Below are 21,519 nucleotides of genomic sequence, written 5' to 3'. Positions count from 1 at the left end.
ATTTTACCATAGTAACCAGAGCGCAGCTTTCATTTTACCATAGCAGCCAGAGCGCAGCTTTCATTTTACCATAGCAACCAGCTTTCATTTTACCATAGCAACCAGCTCCCAGCTTTCATTTTACCATAGCAACCAGCACCCAGATTTCATTTTACCATAGCAACCAGCGCCCAGCTTTCATTTTCCCATAGCGGCCAGCGCGCGCAGCTTTCATTTTACCATAGTAACCAGAGCGCAGCTTTCATTTTACCATAGCAACCAGCTTTCATTTTACCATAGCAACCAGCACCCAGCTTTCATTTTACCATAGCAACCAGCTTTCATTTTACCATAGTAACCAGAGCGCAGCTTTCATTTTACCATAGCAACCAGCGTGCAGCTTTCATTTTACCATAGCAACCAGCTTTCTTTTTACCATAGCAACCAGCGCGCAGCTTTCATTTTACCATAGCAACCAGCTTTCATTTTACCATAGTAACCAGAGCGCAGCTTTCATTTTACCATAGCAGCCAGAGCGCAGCTTTCATTTTACCATAGCGGCCAGAGCGCAGCTTTCATTTTACCATAGCAACCAGCACCCAGCTTTCATTTTACCATAGCAGCCAGCACGCAGATTTCATTTTACCATAGCAACCAGCACCCAGCTTTCATTTTCCCATAGCGGCCAGCGCGCGCAGCTTTCATTTTACCATAGTAACCAGAGCACAGCTTTCATTTTACCATAGTAACCAGAGCGCAGCTTTCATTTTACCATAGCAGCCAGAGCGCAGCTTTCATTTTACCATAGCAACCAGCTTTCATTTTACCATAGCAACCAGCGCCCAGCTTTCATTTTACCATAGCAACCAGCGCCCAGCTTTCATTTTCCCATAGCGGCCAGCGCGCGCAGCTTTCATTTTACCATAGTAACCAGAGCGCAGCTTTCATTTTACCATAGTAACCAGAGCGCAGCTTTCATTTTACCATAGCAACCAGCTTTCATTTTACCATAGCAACCAGCGCCCAGCTTTCATTTTACCATAGCAACCAGCGCCGAGCTTTCATTTTACCATAGCAACCAGCTTTCATTTTACCATAGTAACCAGAGCGCAGCTTTCATTTTACCATAGCAGCCAGAGCGCAGCTTTCATTTTACCTTAGCAACCAGCACGCAGATTTCTTTTTACCATAGCAACCAGCGCCCAGCTTTCATTTTACCATAGTAACCAGAGCGCAGCTTTCATTTTACCATAGCAACCAGCATGCAGCTTTCATTTTACCATAGCAACCAGCTTTCATTTTACCATAGCAACCAGCACCCAGATTTCATTTTACCATAGCAGCCAGCACCCAGATTTCATTTTACCATAGCAACCAGCGCCCAGCTTTCATTTTACCATAGCAACCAGTGCCCAGCTTTCATTTTACCATAGCAACCAGCGCCCAGCTTTCATTTTACCATAGCAACCAGCTTTCATTTTACCATAGCAACCAGAGCGCAGCTTTCATTTTACCATAGCAACCAGCGTGCAGCTTTCATTTTACCATAGCAACCAGCGCCCTGCTTTCATTTTACCATAGTAACCAGAGCGCAGCTTTCATTTTACCATAGCAACCAGAGCGCAGCTTTCATTTTACCATAGCAACCAGCGCGCAGCTTTCATTTTACCATAGCAACCAGCTTTCATTTTACCATAGTAACCAGAGCGCAGCTTTCATTTTACCATAGCAGCCAGAGCGCAGCTTTCATTTTACCATAGCGGCCAGAGCGCAGCTTTCATTTTACCTTAGCAACCAGCACGCAGATTTCATTTTACCATAGCAGCCAGCACCCAGCTTTCATTTTACCATAGCAGCCAGCACCCAGCTTTCATTTTCCCATAGCAACCAGCACCCAGCTTTCATTTTCCCATAGCGGCCAGCGCGCGCAGCTTTCATTTTACCATAGTAACCAGAGCGCAGCTTTCATTTTACCATAGTAACCAGAGCGCAGCTTTCATTTTACCATAGCAGCCAGAGCGCAGCTTTCATTTTACCATAGCAACCAGCTTTCATTTTACCATAGCAACCAGCGCCCAGCTTTCATTTTACCATAGCAACCAGCGCCCAGCTTTCATTTTACCATAGCGCCCAGCTTTCATTTTACCATAGCAACCAGCGCCCAGCTTTCATTTTACCATAGCAACCAGCTTTCATTTTACCATAGTAACCAGAGCGCAGCTTTCATTTTACCATAGCAACCAGCGTGCAGCTTTCATTTTACCATAGCAACCAGCTTTCATTTTACCATAGCAACCAGCACCCAGCTTTCATTTTACCATAGTAACCAGAGCGCAGCTTTCATTTTACCATAGCAACCAGCGCGCAGCTTTCATTTTACCATAGCAACCAGCACCCACATTTCATTTTACCATAGCAACCAGCTTTCATTTTACCATAGTAACCAGAGCGCAGCTTTCATTTTACCATAGCAACCAGCGCACAGCTTTCATTTTGCCATAGCAACCAGCAACCAGCTTTCATTTTACCATAGCAACCAGCTTTCATTTTACCATAGCAACCAGCGCCCAGCTTTCATTTTACCATAGCAACCAGTGCCCAGCTTTCATTTTACCATAGCAACCAGCGCCCAGCTTTCATTTTACCATAGCAGCCAGCACACAGATTTCATTTTACCATAGCAACCAGCACGCAGCTTTCATTTTACCATAGCGGCCAGCGCGCGCAGCTTTCATTTTACCATAGTAACCAGAGCGCAGCTTTCATTTTACCATAGTAACCAGAGCGCAGCTTTCATTTTACCATAGCAGCCAGAGCGCAGCTTTCATTTTACCATAGCAACCAGCTTTCATTTTACCATAGCAACCAGCTTTCATTTTACCATAGTAACCAGCTCCCAGCTTTCATTTTACCATAGCAACCAGCACCCAGATTTCATTTTACCATAGCAACCAGCGCCCAGCTTTCATTTTCCCATAGCGGCCAGCGCGCGCAGCTTTCATTTTACCATAGTAACCAGAGCGCAGCTTTCATTTTACCATAGTAACCAGAGCGCAGCTTTCATTTTACCATAGCAACCAGCTTTCATTTTACCATAGCAACCAGCGCCCAGCTTTCATTTTACCATAGCAACCAGCTTTCATTTTACCATAGTAACCAGAGCGCAGCTTTCATTTTACCATAGCAACCAGCGTGCAGCTTTCATTTTACCATAGCAACCAGCTTTCTTTTTACCATAGCAACCAGCGCGCAGCTTTCATTTTACCATAGCAACCAGCTTTCATTTTACCATAGTAACCAGAGCGCAGCTTTCATTTTACCATAGCAGCCAGAGCGCAGCTTTCATTTTACCATAGCGGCCAGAGCGCAGCTTTCATTTTACCTTAGCAACCAGCACGCAGATTTCATTTTACCATAGCAACCAGCACCCAGCTTTCATTTTACCATAGCAGCCAGCACCCAGATTTCATTTTACCACAGCAACCAGCACCCAGCTTTCATTTTCCCATAGCGGCCAGCGCGCGCAGCTTTCATTTTACCATAGTAACCAGAGCACAGCTTTCATTTTACCATAGTAACCAGAGCGCAGCTTTCATTTTACCATAGCAGCCAGAGCGCAGCTTTCATTTTACCATAGCAACCAGCTTTCATTTTACCATAGCAACCAGCGCCCAGCTTTCATTTTACCATAGCAACCAGCACCCAGCTTTCATTTTCCCATAGCGGCCAGCGCGCGCAGCTTTCATTTTACCATAGCAACCAGCGCCCAGCTTTCATTTTACCATAGCAACCAGCTTTCATTTTACCATAGTAACCAGAGCGCAGCTTTCATTTTACCATAGCAACCAGCGCGCAGCTTTCATTTTACCATAGCAACCAGCACCCAGCTTTCATTTTACCATAGCAACCAGCTTTCATTTTACCATATTAACCAGAGCGCAGCTTTCATTTTACCATAGCAACCAGCGCGCAGCTTTCATTTTGCCGTAGCAACCAGCACCCAGCTTTCATTTTACCATAGCAACCAGCTTTCATTTTACCATAGTAACCAGAGCGCAGCTTTTATTTTACCATAGCAACCAGCACGCAGTTTTCATTTTACCATAGCAACCAGCGCCCAGCTTTCATTTTACCATAGCAACCAGCGCCCATCTTTCATTTTACCATAGCAGCCAGCACCCAGATTTCATTTTACCATAGCAGCCAGCGCCCAGATTTCATTTTACCATAGCAACCAGCGCGCAGCTTTCATTTTACCATAGCAACCAGCACCCAGCTTTCATTTTACCATAGCAACCAGTTCGCAGCTTTTTTTTACCATAGCAGCCAGCGCCCAGCTTTCATTTTACCATAGCAGCCAGCGCCCAACTTTTATTTTACCATAGTAACCAGCACCCAGCTTTCATTTTACCATAGTAACCAGAGCGCAGCTTTCATTTTACCATAGCAACCAGCACCCAGCTTTCATTTTACCATAGCAACCAGCTTTAATTTTACCATAGCAACCAGCGCGCAGCTTTCATTTTACCATAGCAACCAGCACCCAGCTTTCATTTTACCATAGTAACCAGAGCGCAGCTTTCATTTTACCATAGTAACCAGAGCGCAGCTTTCATTTTACCATAGCAGCCAGAGCGCAGCTTTCATTTTACCATAGCAACCAGCTTTCATTTTACCATAGCAACCAGCGCCCAGCTTTCATTTTACCATAGCAATCAGCGCCCAGCTTTCATTTTACCATAGCAATCAGCGCCCAGCTTTCATTTTCCCATAGCGGCCAGCGCGCGCAGCTTTCATTTTACCATAGTAACCAGAGCGCAGCTTTCATTTTACCATAGCAGCCAGAGCGCAGCTTTCATTTTACCATAGCAACCAGCGCCCAGCTTTCATTTTACCATAGCAACCAGCACCCAGATTTCATTTTACCATAGCAACCAGCGCCCAGCTTTCATTTTCCCATAGCGGCCAGCGCGCGCAGCTTTCATTTTACCATAGTAACCAGAGCGCAGCTTTCATTTTACTATAGTAACCAGAGTGCAGCTTTCATTTTACCATAGCAACCAGCTTTCATTTTACCATAGCAACCAGCGCCCAGCTTTCATTTTACCATAGCAACCAGCGCCCAGCTTTCATTTTACCATAGCAACCAGCTTTCATTTTACCATAGTAACCAGAGCGCAGCTTTCATTTTACCATAGCAGCCAGAGCGCAGCTTTCATTTTACCATAGCGGCCAGAGCGCAGCTTTCATTTTACCTTAGCAACCAGCACGCAGATTTCATTTTACCATAGCAACCAGCGCCCAGCTTTCATTTTACCATAGCAACCAGCTTTCATTTTACCATAGTAACCAGAGGGCAGCTTTCATTTTACCATAGCAACCAGCGCCCAGCTTTCATTTTACCATAGCAACCAGCTTTCATTTTACCATAGTAACCAGAGCGCAGCTTTCATTTTACCATAGCAACCAGCGTGCAGCTTTCATTTTACCATAGCAACCAGCTTTCATTTTACCATAGCAACCAGCGCCCAGATTTCATTTTACCATAGCAACCAGCGCCCAGCTTTCATTTTACCATAGCAACCAGTGCCCAGCTTTCATTTTACCATAGCAACCAGCGCCCAGCTTTCATTTTACCATAGCAACCAGCTTTCATTTTACCATAGCAACCAGCGCCCAGCTTTCATTTTACCATAGTAACCAGAGCGCAGCTTTCATTTTACCATAGCAACCAGCGCGCAGCTTTCATTTTACCATAGCAACCAGCTTTCATTTTACCATAGTAACCAGAGCGCAGCTTTCATTTTACCATAGCAGCCAGAGCGCAGCTTTCATTTTACCATAGCGGCCAGAGCGCAGCTTTCATTTTACCTTAGCAACCAGCACGCAGATTTCATTTTACCATAGCATCCAGCACCCAGCTTTCATTTTACCATAGCAGCCAGCACCCAGATTTCATTTTCCCATAGCAACCAGCACCCAGCTTTCATTTTCCCATAGCGGCCAGCGTGCGCAGCTTTCATTTTACCATAGTAACCAGAGCGCAGCTTTCATTTTACCATAGTAACCAGAGCGCAGCTTTCATTTTACCATAGCAGCCAGAGCGCAGCTTTCATTTTACCATAGCAACCAGCGCCCAGCTTTCATTTTACCATAGCAACCAGCGCCCAGCTTTCATTTTACCATAGCAACCAGCTTTCATTTTACCATAGTAACCAGAGCGCAGCTTTCATTTTACCATAGCAACCAGCGTGCAGCTTTCATTTTACCATAGCAACCAGCTTTCATTTTACCATAGCAACCAGCACCCAGCTTTCATTTTACCATAGTAACCAGAGCGCAGCTTTCATTTTACCATAGCAACCAGCGCGCAGCTTTCATTTTACCATAGCAACCAGCACCCAGATTTCATTTTACCATAGCAACCAGCTTTCATTTTACCATAGTAACCAGAGCGCAGCTTTCATTTTACCATAGCAACCAGCGCGCAGCTTTCATTTTGCCATAGCAACCAGCACCCAGCTTTCATTTTACCATAGCAACCAGCTTTCATTTTACCATAGCAACCAGCGCCCAGCTTTCATTTTACCATAGCAACCAGCGCCCAGCTTTCATTTTACCATAGCAACCAGTGCCCAGCTTTCATTTTACCATAGCAACCAGCGCCCAGCTTTCATTTTACCATAGCAGCCAGCACACAGATTTCATTTTACCATAGCAACCAGCGCGCAGCTTTCATTTTACCATAGCGGCCAGCGCGCGCAGCTTTCATTTTACCATAGTAACCAGAGCGCAGCTTTCATTTTACCATAGTAACCAGAGCGCAGCTTTCATTTTACCATAGCAGCCAGAGCGCAGCTTTCATTTTACCATAGCAACCAGCTCCCAGCTTTCATTTTACCATAGCAACCAGCACCCAGATTTCATTTTACCATAGCAACCAGCGCCCAGCTTTCATTTTCCCATAGCAGCCAGCGCGCGCAGCTTTCATTTTACCATAGTAACCAGCGCGCAGCTTTCATTTTACCATAGTAACCAGAGCGCAGCTTTCATTTTACCATAGCAACCAGAGCGCAGCTTTCATTTTACCATAGCAACCAGCGCCCAGCTTTCATTTTACCATAGCAACCAGCGCCCAGCTTTCATTTTTCCATAGCAACCAGCTTTCATTTTACCATAGTAACCAGAGCGCAGCTTTCATTTTGCCATAGCAACCAGCGTGCAGCTTTCATTTTACCATAGCAACCAGCTTTCATTTTACCATAGTAACCAGAGCGCAGCTTTCATTTTACCATAGCTGCCAGAGCGCAGCTTTCATTTTACCATAGCGGCCAGAGCGCAGCTTTCATTTTACCTTAGCAACCAGCACGCAGATTTCATTTTACCATAGCAACCAGCACCCAGATTTCATTTTACCATAGCAACCAGCACCCAGCTTTCATTTTCCCATAGCGGCCAGTGCGCGCAGCTTTCATTTTACCATAGCAACCAGAGCACAGCTTTCATTTTACCATAGCAACCAGCTTTAATTTTACCATACCAACCAGCGCCCAGCTTTCATTTTACCATAGCAACCAGCACCCAGCTTTCATTTTCCCATAGCGGCCAGCGCGCGCAGCTTTCATTTTACCATAGCAACCAGCGCCCAGCTTTCATTTTACCATAGCAACCAGCTTTCATTTTACCATAGTAACCAGAGCGCAGCTTTCATTTTACCATAGCAATCAGCGTGCAGCTTTCATTTTACCATAGCAACCAGCTTTCATTTTACCATAGCAACCAGCGCCCAGCTTTCATTTTACCATAGTAACCAGAGCGCAGCTTTCATTTTACCATAGTAACCAGCGCGCAGCTTTCATTTTACCTTAGCAACCAGCACCCAGCTTTCATTTTACCATAGCAACCAGCTTTCATTTTACCATAGCAACCAGAGCGCAGCTTTCATTTTACCATAGCAACCAGCACGCAGCTTTCATTTTACCATAGCAGCCAGCACCCAGATTTCATTTTACCATAGCAGCCAGCGCCCAGATTTCATTTTACCATAGCAACCAGCGCGCAGCTTTCATTTTACCATAGCAACCAGCACCCAGCTTTCATTTTACCATAGCAACCAGTTCGCAGCTTTTTTTACCATAGCAGCCAGCGCCCAGCTTTCATTTTACCATAGCAGCCAGCGCCCAACTTTTATTTTACCATAGTAACCAGCGCCCAGCTTTCATTTTACCATAGCAACCAGCACCCAGCTTTCATTTTACCATAGCAACCAGCTTTCATTTTACCATAGTAACCAGAGCGCAGCTTTCATTTTACCATAGCAACCAGCACCCAGCTTTCATTTTACCATAGCAACCAGCTTTAATTTTACCATAGCAACCAGCGCGCAGCTTTCATTTTACCATAGCAACCAGCACCCAGCTTTCATTTTACCATAGTAACCAGAGCGCAGCTTTCATTTTACCATAGTAACCAGAGCACAGCTTTCATTTTACCATAGCAACCAGCGCCCAGCTTTCATTTTACCATAGCAACCAGCGCGCAGCTTTCATTTTACCATAGCAACCAGCACCCAGCTTTCATTTTACCATAGCAACCAGCGCCCAGTTTTCATTTTTCCATAGCAACCAGCGCCCAGATTTCATTTTACCATAGTAACCAGCGCGCAGCTTTCATTTTACCATAGCAACCAGCGCCCAGCTTTCATTTTACCATAGCAACCAGCGCCCAGCTTTCATTTTACCATAGCAGCCAGCGCCCAGCTTTCATTTTACCATAGCAGCCAGCGCCCAGATTTCATTTTACCATAGCAGCCAGCGCCCAGATTTCATTTTACCATAGCAACCAGCACGCAGCTTTCATTTTACCATAGCAACCAGCGCGCAGCTTTCATTTTACCATAGCAACCAGCGCGCAGCTTTCATTTTACCATAGCAACCAGCGCCCAGCTTTCATTTTACCATAGCAACCAGCGCGCAGCTTTCATTTTACCATAGCAACCAGCACGCAGCTTTCATTTTACCATAGCAACCAGCACCCAGCTTTCATTTTACCATAGCAACCAGCGCCCAGCTTTCATTTTACCATAGCAGCCAGCGCCCAGATTTCATTTTACCATAGCAACCAGCGCGCAGCTTTCATTTTACCATAGCAACCAGCGCCCAGCTTTCATTTTACCATAGCAACCAGCACCCAGCTTTCATTTTACCATAGTAACCAGAGCGCAGCTTTCATTTTACCATAGCAACCAGCGCCCAGCTTTCATTTTACCATAGCAACCAGAGCGCAGCTTTCATTTTACCATAGCAGCCAGCGCCCAGATTTCATTTTACCATAGCAACCAGCGCCCAGCTTTCATTTTACCATAGCAGCCAGCGCCCAGATTTCATTTTACCATAGCAGCCAGCGCCCAGCTTTCATTTTACCATAGCAGCCAGCGCCCAGATTTCATTTTACAATAGCAGCCAGCGCCCAGATTTCATTTTACCATAGCAACCAGCGCCCAGATTTCATTTTACCATAGCAACCAGCGCCCAGATTTCATTTTACCATAGCAACCAGAGCGCAGCTTTCATTTTACCATAGCAACCAGCACCCAGCTTTCATTTTACCACTGTGTAATTTCATTTTGGAGCATTTAGTTCATTTTGAGAAGTTTCATGAGGCCCATTGTCAGTTGCATCCTCACCCCCGCCGTCATCGTCGTTGTAGGTGATGAATATACACAGCCCAGAGAGATCAAGGTGAATATCTCAGCAGGACAACATAGCGGCACGCTCTGTCCTCCTGTGGAAATCTCATCCGCTCACTACAAAGATTGAAGTGTGATAAAGCCTGCTCCATCTGCGGCGCCGCACATCGCACCCGCGGATGATAATCTGCTTTACACGTATACAAGCAGAATGCATTAGTATAATGAGGGAAGAAATCCGCGGATCTGAAGGAAGACGACCTCCATTATCCAAATCGCCAGCTACAGCTCGGCTGCGATGAATCTGATACAGCTCGTCCTATGCTCCAGTCACAGCCGGAGCTGCGTGCACACTTCTGCTGAGTGAGCTCCCACAAGGCGCTGCTCTCTTATCCATCGTCCGGATGGAGAGAACATGACATCCTCCATGATGCAGTGTGGCAGCGCTAATCAGCCCAACTACCCGCAGCTACGGCCTGTATAATTATCACTAATCAGCGGCTACACAGGACGCCAAACAGAGGACGAGGCGATAATAAAAAGAAGAGCTTTATGTTAATGATAAAGTGCAAACACCGCGTCTCGGCACCCCACCCCCAAGGTGTGAATGGCCGCCAGGGTTACATTATATAAAGGGGAGGGGCACTGTCATGGCCACACCCACTGGACTACTCTGTAGGGGTCATGATGACACAGGACATAATTTCTAACACTTGGCCTCAATAATGAGACAGAGCTTATTGTGACAACACTTGTCTGTTACATAGGACTGCAGGCAATATCTAGTCTGTTGTCTGTACTCAGACGTATCTCTGCATAGGTACAGATGTGTGTAACCTGCAGTCCCACGTAACACATTCAGCTCTGCTACATCAGATACATTATAACGGCAGATATCTGGACCACGGTCTGGTGGGCGGTCAGTTGTGCGTCCATTCCTGGCATCCGCGGGTCGGTCCGGTTGCCCGATGCCTGGTTAGCGGCAAAATTTGTGCAGCAGAAATAGGAAGCCATCGCCAGAGGCTAAAACATGATCCTGGGCGTCCAGGTGTCGTTTCAGGTCTCATTTTGCTGTAGGTTCTCTGCCCGCCATTTTCAGTATTCACTCCACAAGACGGCCTTCTTCCCACGGTCCACACTGACCACGTAATCCCCGGACACAGACCAGGCCACGGCGTTCACTGCCACACTGTGGGGAGAAAGCGCAGGATAAATGTAATACACGACGGTCCTGAAATCCTCTGTGCTGCCGGTGGGCCGTCACACCATCACCCCCACATAAAAGTGCGTCATCCACAGATTCCCCCCACAACAGTGTAATGGAAGACAATCTTCTGTTCTCTGTTATCACCCATTTCACACTGACCAGAAGCGGAGCAATCCTGGTCATGCTGTTCCAACCTGTCATCAGAGAAACTGCACATGCAGCTCCGGATGTAACTGGAGGATAAGACACTATGAAACAGCAGAATAGTGACTGCAGCTCTGGAGGTGACTGGAGGAAGAGACACGATGTCACAGCAGAATCATGACTGCAGCTCTGGAGGTGACTGGAGGATAACACAATGTATCTGTACACTTTTAATTGCAGCTCTTGCTGAGACTAGAGGATGGTGGTGATCTCACCTGTGCTCCCCAGTCAGACTCCGCTCCAGGACTCCAGTCCGTGTGCTCCAGATGAAGATGGTCCCATCGGAGGAGCCGGCCATACTGTAACTGGCATCTGGGCTGCGGATACAAAGGAGCAGACACGGATGTCTCTGATAATATAATGGCAAGCTCTTGGGATCAAAGGACCCATTGACTTCGCTCTCCCACCCCCGGACACGGCACATTACCACGCTGCTGCACTCACCTCAGGATCGCCTTGGTCCAGTCGCAGCCACATTTGAACCCGTCAGCTCTGTACAATGAAGAGAGGCCATTAGAATATTACAGGTGTGATATATGATCTCAATTACTTCCCACCATCCTATACTGGAAATTCAGTTTATTAGTAACATTACAGAACTTTATGCTGTGTGCAATGATAATGTAAATATCTGAACACAACTAATATAACAAGTGGTGGTTCCAAGCTCTGCACAAAATGCCACTTCTACTGACTCCCGCAGTTACAGGAGTCAACCCTTCATGACCAAGGTCTTTAGTACTTACAAGAGCACCTCTGGCTGATACGACCTGCTGCACCCCATGGCTTATAGGACCTGCTGCCCCGCCCCCAGCCGATAGGACCTGCTGCCCCCCTTGGCTGATACGACCTGCTGCCAATATAATGCATGGCCATGCGTTCCTCTCTTTGGGTGGTTGGTGGGTAGTTATTATGTACATAATTTTTGTCTTTGATTTGGGGAGAGATAGTGACAACTGGAAAATGGTGGGGTGTGAGCGACCGCTTGCGCTGCTTTAATATACGATTGGTTCTGGAGATCGTCCTCTGCATTTAATCTCCTTCAGTAACGTGACTGGTGTGACGGTTGGAGGGTGGAGAGCTGGATGGAGTTGTATATATTGGGGATTGGGGGTACGGTGTGGACTCGCTCGCTGATCTGACTGCTGGCACTGGTATTGATGCAGCAAGGAGCCCCCCCCCCGGTCACCTGAGCAGTGATTGGAGGGAGGACGGTGCTGCTTGTTATTCTTCATCAATTGCAGATGTAATAGATTGCCCTTCACATCTCAACCCCCCCGATCCTCCGCTTGTACAACGTCCCCATCCTCTGTCTACGCAACGTCCCCCCCCCCCCCCCGATCCTCCGTCTTTACCAGGGTTCCCCAACTCCAGTCCTCAAGGCCCACCAACAGATCATGTTTTCCTTAGTATTGCTCAGGTGATAATTGCTTCACCTGTGCAATACAAAGGAAAGCCTGAAAGTATTAAGTTACGTACCGGTAACGGTATTTTTCGGAAGCCCATGACAGCACCACAAGAGAGGGGATCCGCCCTATAGGAACAGGAAACCTACAGATACAAAAGGGCGGCACCTCTCCCACGCATCAGTTGGATTACAGAGCTTGAGAGGCTACCATGGTTAGTACACAACATATGATATATACAACCTATCTACCCTATTTAACCGAATTATTCCATACCATCTCCCACCTATGGTGATTCTATAAACAATCTTCTAAAGGAGTGCACCTCTATACGTGAACAAGGGAGGGAACTAAGGGTGCTGTCATGGGCTTCCGAAAAATACCGTTACCGGTACGTAACTTAATACTTTATTCGGACTCCCATGACAGCACCACGAGAGAATTACAGAGATGTAAACTAACTTAGGGAGGGACTACAGCCTGCAGCACCCTTAGCCCGAAGGTGAGGTCTGAGGAGGCACCCATGTCTAACCGATAGTGGTTAAAAAAGGTGGAAGGAGATGACCAGGTGGCCGCCTTACATATTTGATCAATTGATACTCCAGATCTCTCCGCCCAGGATGATGCCATGGCCCGAGTGGAATGTGCCCTCAGGTTCTGTGGAGCCGGACCGCCACCTGCTGTGTAGGCAAGAGAGATAGCCTCCCTAATCCACCTTGCTAATGTGCGTTTTGATACTCTGTATCCTTTCCTGGAACCTTGGAAGGATAGGAATAATGCGTTCTCCTTCTTCCAAGGATCCGTGGCTGCTAAATATGTCAGTAAGCATCTTCTAATATCTAACGTCTGGAGTTTCTGCTCTTTAGGGTTGGTTGGGTTAGGGAGGAAGGAAGGCAGAACTATCTCCTGTGTCCTGTGGAATTGTGTTGCTACCTTGGGAAGGTATGCTGGATCTGGCCTTAGGATCACTCTATCCTGTAAGAACTCTGTGTAAGGAGGCAATCTGGAGAGTGCCTGTATGTCGCTCACCCTACGTGCGGATGTTATTGCTACCAGAAATGCTGTTTTAAGGGATATAATCTTTAGTGAGGCGGAATCTAAAGGTTCAAACGGACTTTCTGTCATGGCTGTAAGGACTAAGTTTAAGTCCCACGGTACGCATCTGTCTTTGTGTATAGGTCTCGATCTGGCCGCTGCTCTGATGAACCTTGCTACCCAATAATCTTTTGCAATATCAGCTGCAAACAGGGCCCCTAAGGCTGAAACTTGTACTTTTAGCGTGCTTGTGGAGAGACCCAATTCGAAACCTTTCTGGAGAAATTCCAGAATCTGTTTCGTGGGAATTCCATCTCTGATGTCAAAGTGAAAGGTGGACAGGAAGCGTTTCCAGGTCCTAGCATAGATATTAATGGTGGTTAATTTTCTGCTTCTTAGGAGGGTGTCAATTAAGTTCTTGGAGAACCCTCTATTTTTTAACAGTGACCTTTCAAATACCACGCCGTCAAATGAAGTCCCGCTACTTGTGGGTGGCTGACTGGCCCCTGGTAGAGGAGATCCGGAAGGTTCGGCAATACCCAGGGATCGCCTATCGACATGGTCCTCAACCATGCGAACCAGGTCCTCCTGGGCCAAAAGGGGGCAATCAGTATGACTCTTGCCTGATCCTCTCTGATCTTCCTGACTACCAGAGGAAGAAGATTCAATGGTGGGAAGGCGTATGCCAGAGAAAAATCCCATCTTATCAGTAGGGCATCCACCGCCAGGGGATTTTCCCTGGGGTTCAGAGAGCAGAACAATCTTTCTTTTCTGTTTTTCCTGGTGGCAAAGAGGTCTACCTCTGGCTGGCCCCATCTGCGGACAATCTGGCGGTAAATATTTTTGTTCAAGGCCCATTCTCCTTGTCTTAGAGCCTTGCGGCTTAAAAAGTCTGCTCTTACATTGTCTTTTCCGCTGATGTGGAGCGCGGTCAAAGATAGACAATTTTCCTCTGCTATCTGGAGGAGCCGTTTTGTTATCTGCATCAGAGCGCTGGAGCGGGTTCCACCTTGGTGGTTGACATATGCTACCGCTACCTGGTTGTCCGAGTGTATCCTCACATGATGGCCCTGCAGGTAGATAATGAGTTTCTTGACTGCCCGCTCTATCGCCAATAGTTCTCTCTGGTTGGATGAGATTTCAGAATTAGAATCCCACTGCCCCTGTACCACTATGTCCCCCATATGGGCTCCCCAACCGAAGGAACTTGCGTCTGTGGTTATAATACGGGTTATCTGTGTTATCCAGGGCACCCCTGACGCTAGGTTCTCGCTCTCAAGCCACCATCTCAGTGATGTAACAGTTGAGGGGCTTAGACACATCCGACCTTGTAAGGAGCCTCCAAGGGCCCTGCTATTAAACAAGACGTCGTTTTGAAGGGTTCTGGTATGGAACTGTGCCCACCTTACTGCTGGGATGCATGAAGTTAGAGAACCTAACAGGGACATGGCCTGTCTGAGGGTCATAGATGGATTATCCATTGCTCGAAGGACCTGCTCCTGTATCTTTTGTATTTTATCTAGTGGTAGCAGGCACCGCTGAGTGTCTGAATTTAGTATCAACCCTAAAAATTTCTGTATCTTTAAGGGTTGGAGTCGGGATTTTTCGTAGTTTAAAATCCATCCCAGGTTTTCTAACCTGGATTTAGCTTTTTCTATCTGGGATTTACAATGACCCACCGATTTTCCTACAATCAAGAAATCGTCTAAATATGGAATGATTAAGACGTCCACCTCCCGTAAGTGAGCCATAACTTCGGCCACTAACTTTGTAAAAACCCTGGGTGCTGCTGAGAGACCAAAGGGAAGGGCTCTATACTGAAAATGACATACTGTGCCCTCTACTGAAACTGCCACCCTCAGGAACTGCTGGAAGTCTGTATGGATAGGTACATGATAGTACGCGTCTTTCAAATCTATGACTGCCATAAAACAACCTTTAAACAATATTTTTATTGTTGTATTAATGGACTCCATTTTGAATTTATGATTAATCAAAAACTCGTTAAGGGAACGAAGGTTTATAATCGTTCTGAATGTGTTATCAGGCTTCTGGATTAGAAACAGGGGAGAGTAAAACCCTCTTCCTCTTTCAGCCTCTGGAACCTCTACCAGAACATTTTTCTGACATAGGCTCAAGACTTCCGCTTCTAAAGCCGCTTGTTCGAGATGAGAAGATCTTAAGGGGGTCAGTTTAAAGGTGTTCCGCGGGATCTGGGTAAACTCCAACCTAAGCCCGGTGGATATTACCTTACGCGCCCAGTCACTATTCGTAATCTGTGACCATGCCGGGAAGAAGAATGACAGTCTACCCCCCACGGGAACCGCTAGTCATTGGTTTGGTTTCTTTTGATCTCTCGACGAGCGTGTAAACATATAGCCCGTACCTCGTCTCCTTCTGTCTTCCCATCTGGGTCGATCTCTAACAGGCGAAGAGTTGCGCCTTCTCCCCTGGCCAAATCTCCTTCTACCAAATGGGCGACGGTAGGACGCTGATGAAAGGTTTGGAAACTTTTTCTTGTCGTCCCCCGCCTTTTCAAGCAGCTCGTCTAGGACAGTCCCAAACAAATATTCGCCCTCACATGGAATCGCACAGAGCTTTGCTCTGGACTGGATGTCTCCCTGCCAGCACTTTAGCCACAGGGCTCTGCGAGCTGCGTTAGAAAGACCTGCTGCTCTGGCGGCCATTTTCACTGCATCCGCTGAGGCGTCTGCCAGGAAGGCTGCTCCCTCTTGGATGGTCGGTAGGGCCCCAAGAATTGTCTGTCTTGATGTACCCTGTTTTAGTTGTGACTCCAACTGGTCCAACCAGACCATCATGGACCTGGCCGTGCACGTTGAAGCCACTGCTGGTCTTAAGGACCCGGCCGCCATCTCCCAGGTGTTTTTTAGGAAAGTATCAGCTTTCCTATCTAAGGGATCTTTAAGGGCTCCCATGTCCTCAAATGGGAGCGAGGATTTTTTTGATGCCTTCGCAATGGCAGCGTCTAATTTGGGGGCTCTGTCCCAAGAACTTACTGCCGGATCGTCGAAGGGGTATCTCCTTTTGAGGGCGGGTGGTAGCGACCCTCTTTTGTCCGGTTTTTTCCACTCTCTGTGGATCAGATCCTGTATTTTTTGATTCAACGGAAAGACTCTCCGCTTCCTCTGTTCCAGCCCACCGAACATGACATCCTGCATGGATAAATGGGGCTTAGGCTCCTCTACCTCCATTGTCCCTCTGACTGCTTTGACCAGCTTATCTACCCGGTCAAGAGGCAGACAAAATCGCCCCAAGTCCTCTTCTCCTGAGGAGGACGAGGGAGATGAAGCCTGGGAGTCTCTGCTTTTTCTCCACTCTATCGAGGAATCAGATTCCGCCGGGACCTCGCCCCTTAGACTTTGCGGCTGAGACAAGGACTTTAGGGTTTCCCTCATTTCTACCCTGACAATGTCTCTCAAACTCGCCGCTACTGCAGGCGACTCATCTGCCACCGTCTGCTGAATACAAGGGGGGCACAATCTTTTGAGGCACGCATCCGGTAATGGGCATGCACACAGTGCGCATTCCCTATGCTTATTTTTAGTTGTAGCTTTCTTTCCCTAGAAAAGAAAAAACACAGAAGGGGGGTCCCGTCACTGAGTGAACTTTCACGAAGATCACTTACCAGTGCCACAATCAAGTACCGGAGAACGAGGGGGATTTCTTTCGGTCGATGCTCCTGTCTGCCTGGAGGAGCTCTTACGAGTGGACTGGTCACTTCGTCCCGCATTACTGTCACGGGACCCTTTCTTTTTCTGTTTGACCTGCCGAAGGTCATCCAGGGGCGGCAGTGATGTTTGCCGCTGCTGCCCTTGCTTCTGCCGCTGCTGCTGCTCTCGATCGCTTTCCATTACCACTGCTGCTGCTGCACACTGCTGCATGTAGTAATGTGGCCAAGGCAAGGAACCCTGCCCGGGTCCCGCCTAAATACCCCCTCCTCCGGTCAGCAGTATCCATGCCGCGCCCCTCCCCCCCCCTTAATGGAGCTCCCTACCCCAGCTGGCGCCCGAACTCGCGCCATCGGTGTTTCCGATGGGCGCCGCCATCTTGGAATTGCCGCGCATGCGCAGTGGCGCGCTGACCCGGAAGCGCCTCCTCCGCCCGCCCCCTGACGTCACCGCTACCCCGGAAACGCCGGAAGCCCCGCGGGACGCCCGGGAGCTTCGGAGCAGCGCCGGTCGCAGCCCCCTGCACAGCGCTGCCACCCATGTGCGCCGCCGGAGCCGGAAATCCCCGGGGGGGGGTATACTTACCGGCGGCGGCTAAATTCCTGGAGACGGCCATCCTCCGGACGCCGCTCCCTGCTGTCCACGCCACCGCCGTGACACCCATCCTGGGCCACCGTGGCGTCTTCCAGGAAATCCGAACCAGGCCGAGGTAGGAGACCCCCTCGCTACCGGTGTCGGCTGGCCGGCCTGGGATCCAAATCTTCTGTAGGATCCCGTCCCCTCAGGAACAGGAAACCAACTGATGCGTGGGAGAGGTGCCGCCCTTTTGTATCTGTAGGTTTCCTGTTCCTATAGGGCGGATCCCCTCTCTCGTGGTGCTGTCATGGGAGTCCGAATAAAACATGATCTGTTGGTGGGCCTTGAGGACTAGAGTTGGGGAACCCTGGTCTATACAAAATCCCCCCGATCCTCCGTCTGTAACAGGCGGACACGTCATCATTCAGGCCCTCTGTAATATTTCCATTCTGCAACACATCGTTTTCCCATGTAGTCGGATTCTCCTCGTCCTCCGCACCACGAGCTCTTGTTCTTCGCCTGTGATTTTTCGTCACCTTGTAGCTCCAGACAGTTATTATGTGACAATGCAGCAAAATCTCCATCTTTATGATGATTTCCTCCCGGATCCTGGCGCTTCCCTTACTCCTCACATCGCCATATTATTCCATCCCTCTGATTAACCTCATGTGATCACTGTTACCAGAGATGCATTGGAGTTTACTGGTTAATTGGACGCATGTCCGATATTTCAACAGCCACCGCCGGTATACACACAACGGCCCAGCCGCCGCCGGTATACGCACAACGGCCCAGCCGCCGCCGGTATATACCACCACTGATACTGGCACCGATTCTCCTCTATATTAGGACAGGATTTGACACCTTCACATGTAACTTCTAGTGATGGTGGGAATAAGTTTCATTACATATTAATGTAGGAGAAGATACGACACACGATTGTCACTGATGCAGAATACTCTGTATATACAGAGAACGTGGTGTGAGGTCTAACAGACTGAAAGACCATGGGGGTCACAACAGCGTCTTCTGGAGGAATCCGAGAAATAAAGACTCTCTACTTCTGCATACACCTCCCTGGGGAGCGCGGCTTGTACATTGCTCGGATGTGATCTCCTCCTGTGCTGATGTCGCCACCATGAGTGATCTGTGGACGGTTTAGTTTCATGATGCGTGGCCAGGCTCCTGAAGAATATCTCTGCTCCTCATGTGCAATGGCTCCGGGTCACTAATAATCTTGGATTTGCTACAGCCGCCTTCTTCACATTACAAAGATTTTCAACTCTAAACAGAAGGTGAAACGTTTTCGCCAAGGATTTCCTGATGCTGGAATCAATTCATCTTCCCATCCACACACTACAGGTTTCCAGTGTTTTACCATCACCGAGCCCCCGCCACGCTTCACCATAGGCAGCGCCGAGCCCCCACCATGCTTCGCCGTAGGCAGCACCGAGCCCCCGCCGTGCTTCCCCGTAGGCAGCGCTGAGCCCATGCGGTACTTCATAGTAGGCAACACCGAGCCCACGCCGTGCTTCACAGTAGGCAGCACCATGCCCCCGCCATGCTTCACTGGTCTGAGCATATTGGACCATATTTGTCTTGTGCTTTTGGGTCAGGAGAGGCAACATACTGGAGTTTGGCCATGTAAACTTTCAGCATTTAGTATGTGGCTTACGGTGTAGACTGAACCAGCAGCATCTGCAGCCACTAGATCCCACTGCAGGTATTTAGTGGACACTCAGGGACTATGATAACCTGATTGCTCAGGGACCTGGTGGCAGCTGGTGACGGCGTCCTCCTCCTGCCACGTCCATGTATTGCAGCTGAAGCTCCTATGTGGCCTCTGCTTCCAGCTGGATCTCGAGGAACATTCAGTGTCCTTGTATCTTCTTGTGTCCTCTACCTTGTTTGTACAATGATCTCTGACAATTCTTTTGACAACCTTAGATTATTAGTAACCTGAGCGTGATTGTCATGACAGCCAGAGGGGCAGCGGGTCACCACAGCCAGAGGGGCAGCGGGTCACCACAGCCAGAGGGGCAGCGGGTCACCACAGCCCACCACAGCCAGAGGGGCTCTGCCAAGTACTAAAGACGCTGATCATATATGTGTGAATGCTGCCTCTGCAGTGGTGGCATGGTCCTGAATTATAACACATGGAGTCGGCAGACGATACCTGAACACCTGGCGAACACTTCCCATCCGCAGATCGATCAGGCTGAGCGCGTCGTCCCGGGAGCAGCTCAGAAGCTGCGTCTGCTCCGGCTCCATGAACAGAGATGTCACCTTCTCCTCCAGCGTCACCTCCCGGATACAGCGCTGAGACCTGGAGACATAAAACATTCCTCTAATCTGGCATCACTAAACCTGGTGAGGATAGCAGATTATCAAACTCTCTGGATTATCAGAATAAAGAGAAATTTAGAGAGTGAATCCTACAACCTGGAATCTCATTATCTGGCACCAGACTATGGGAGAATCCCGGCAGCCTGACAATAGTAAGCTGATTGGGGATTTTTTTTTTTTTTCAGTGTTAATGTCCCTTTGGAGTATAAACAAAAGTTTTTTTATTACTTAGTCACATCCAAAGCTGCATTCCCAATCCTGAAAATTAATTATTGGCTTTTCTTCTCCCCTGTGGTGGGAACAGCGTTTGGACAAAACAAGCTCTGCTGCGGTGCACTATGGGAAATGTAGTGTTTATACCATTAGGATGCGCACTGCATTATGAGAGCCCCCAGTGCAATGACAGCTGGCAGCTCTGGCTGTGACTGGAGGAGATGTTGTAACCTGACATCATACTAAGAAGCAGAGGTCGGGGCCAGCTCAGCAGAGGTCGGGGCCAGCTCAGCAGAGGCTCATTACCTGCTGTCCCAGAAGCGGATCTTCTTGTCGTGGTGTCCGCTGACCATATAGGAGTCAGAGCAGACGACGTCACTGCAGTACGAGGGCACCGGGATCCGCCTGATACCTACAAGCAGAAGAGGGTGACATCAGCGCCAGCCAGGAGACATGGTGGATGGGGTCATGTGACTGCGAGCAACAAAAACATGCAATGGATGGAGTACACGGTGATAGACAGAGCTCTGGCCACTGGGGGGCGCCAAGATTGGTGTCACAACACATAAAAAAAAGTTCAGATAATCGGCAGTAACTGGTATATACAGATTAAGATTCCAGACTACTGGGTGCCGGATTATGAGAAATTATTGGTATAGATAGTATATAGCCATAAGATTCCAAACTACCGGATTATCAGATGTTACCAGTATAAAGACGTGTGATTCCAAACTACTGGGTGCCGGATTATCAGAGATTATTGGTATAGATAATATATAGCGATCTGATTCCAAACTACCGGATTATCAGATGTTACCAGTATAAAGATGTGTGATTCCAGACTACTGGGTGCCGGATTATCAGAAGTTTTCAGTATATGTAGAATATAGCCATATGATTCTACGCTACAGGGAGCCTAGTTATTGGTATATATACTATATGGCAATATGACTCCAGAGTATCAGGTTGCGGATTATCGGAAGTTACCGGTATAGAACCATATCATTCCATACTACTAGGTGCCAGATTATCAGAGGCGTCAGCAAATGGCCATATAATGGAATACCACTGGGTGCCAAATTATCGGAAGTCACCTGTGTAGGTCATTGGATAGAGTCCTGATACTACCCGGTTATTACGGGGATGTAGAGATCACTCACACAAGATGTCTGATGA

At 48.0% G+C, this 21,519-nt stretch overlaps 1 protein-coding gene across 1 annotated transcript in view; it reads right to left on the bottom strand.

The window, feature by feature from the left end:
- Positions 1 to 10,198: 10,198 nt before the first annotated feature.
- Positions 10,199 to 21,519, bottom strand: part of ATG16L2 (autophagy related 16 like 2) — a 28,620-nt gene continuing 17,299 nt past the window's right edge. Inside the window, exons 14-18 of the mRNA XM_073548494.1 lie at positions 20,650 to 20,755; positions 19,961 to 20,110; positions 11,523 to 11,570; positions 11,294 to 11,395; positions 10,199 to 10,856 (exon numbers count right to left, since the gene is read on the bottom strand). Coding sequence (XP_073404595.1) covers positions 10,763 to 10,856; positions 11,294 to 11,395; positions 11,523 to 11,570; positions 19,961 to 20,110; positions 20,650 to 20,755 — 500 coding nt within the window. The 3' untranslated portion in view covers positions 10,199 to 10,762. The remainder of the gene's footprint in view (positions 10,857 to 11,293; positions 11,396 to 11,522; positions 11,571 to 19,960; positions 20,111 to 20,649; positions 20,756 to 21,519) is intronic.

Source organism: Dendrobates tinctorius, unplaced genomic scaffold (assembly GCF_039654945.1).
Source record: "Dendrobates tinctorius isolate UK_male_01 unplaced genomic scaffold, ASM3965494v1 ptg000157l, whole genome shotgun sequence".
NCBI classification, from domain to species: Eukaryota; Metazoa; Chordata; class Amphibia; order Anura; family Dendrobatidae; genus Dendrobates; species Dendrobates tinctorius.
This window is presented reverse-complemented; position numbering and strand designations above follow the sequence as displayed.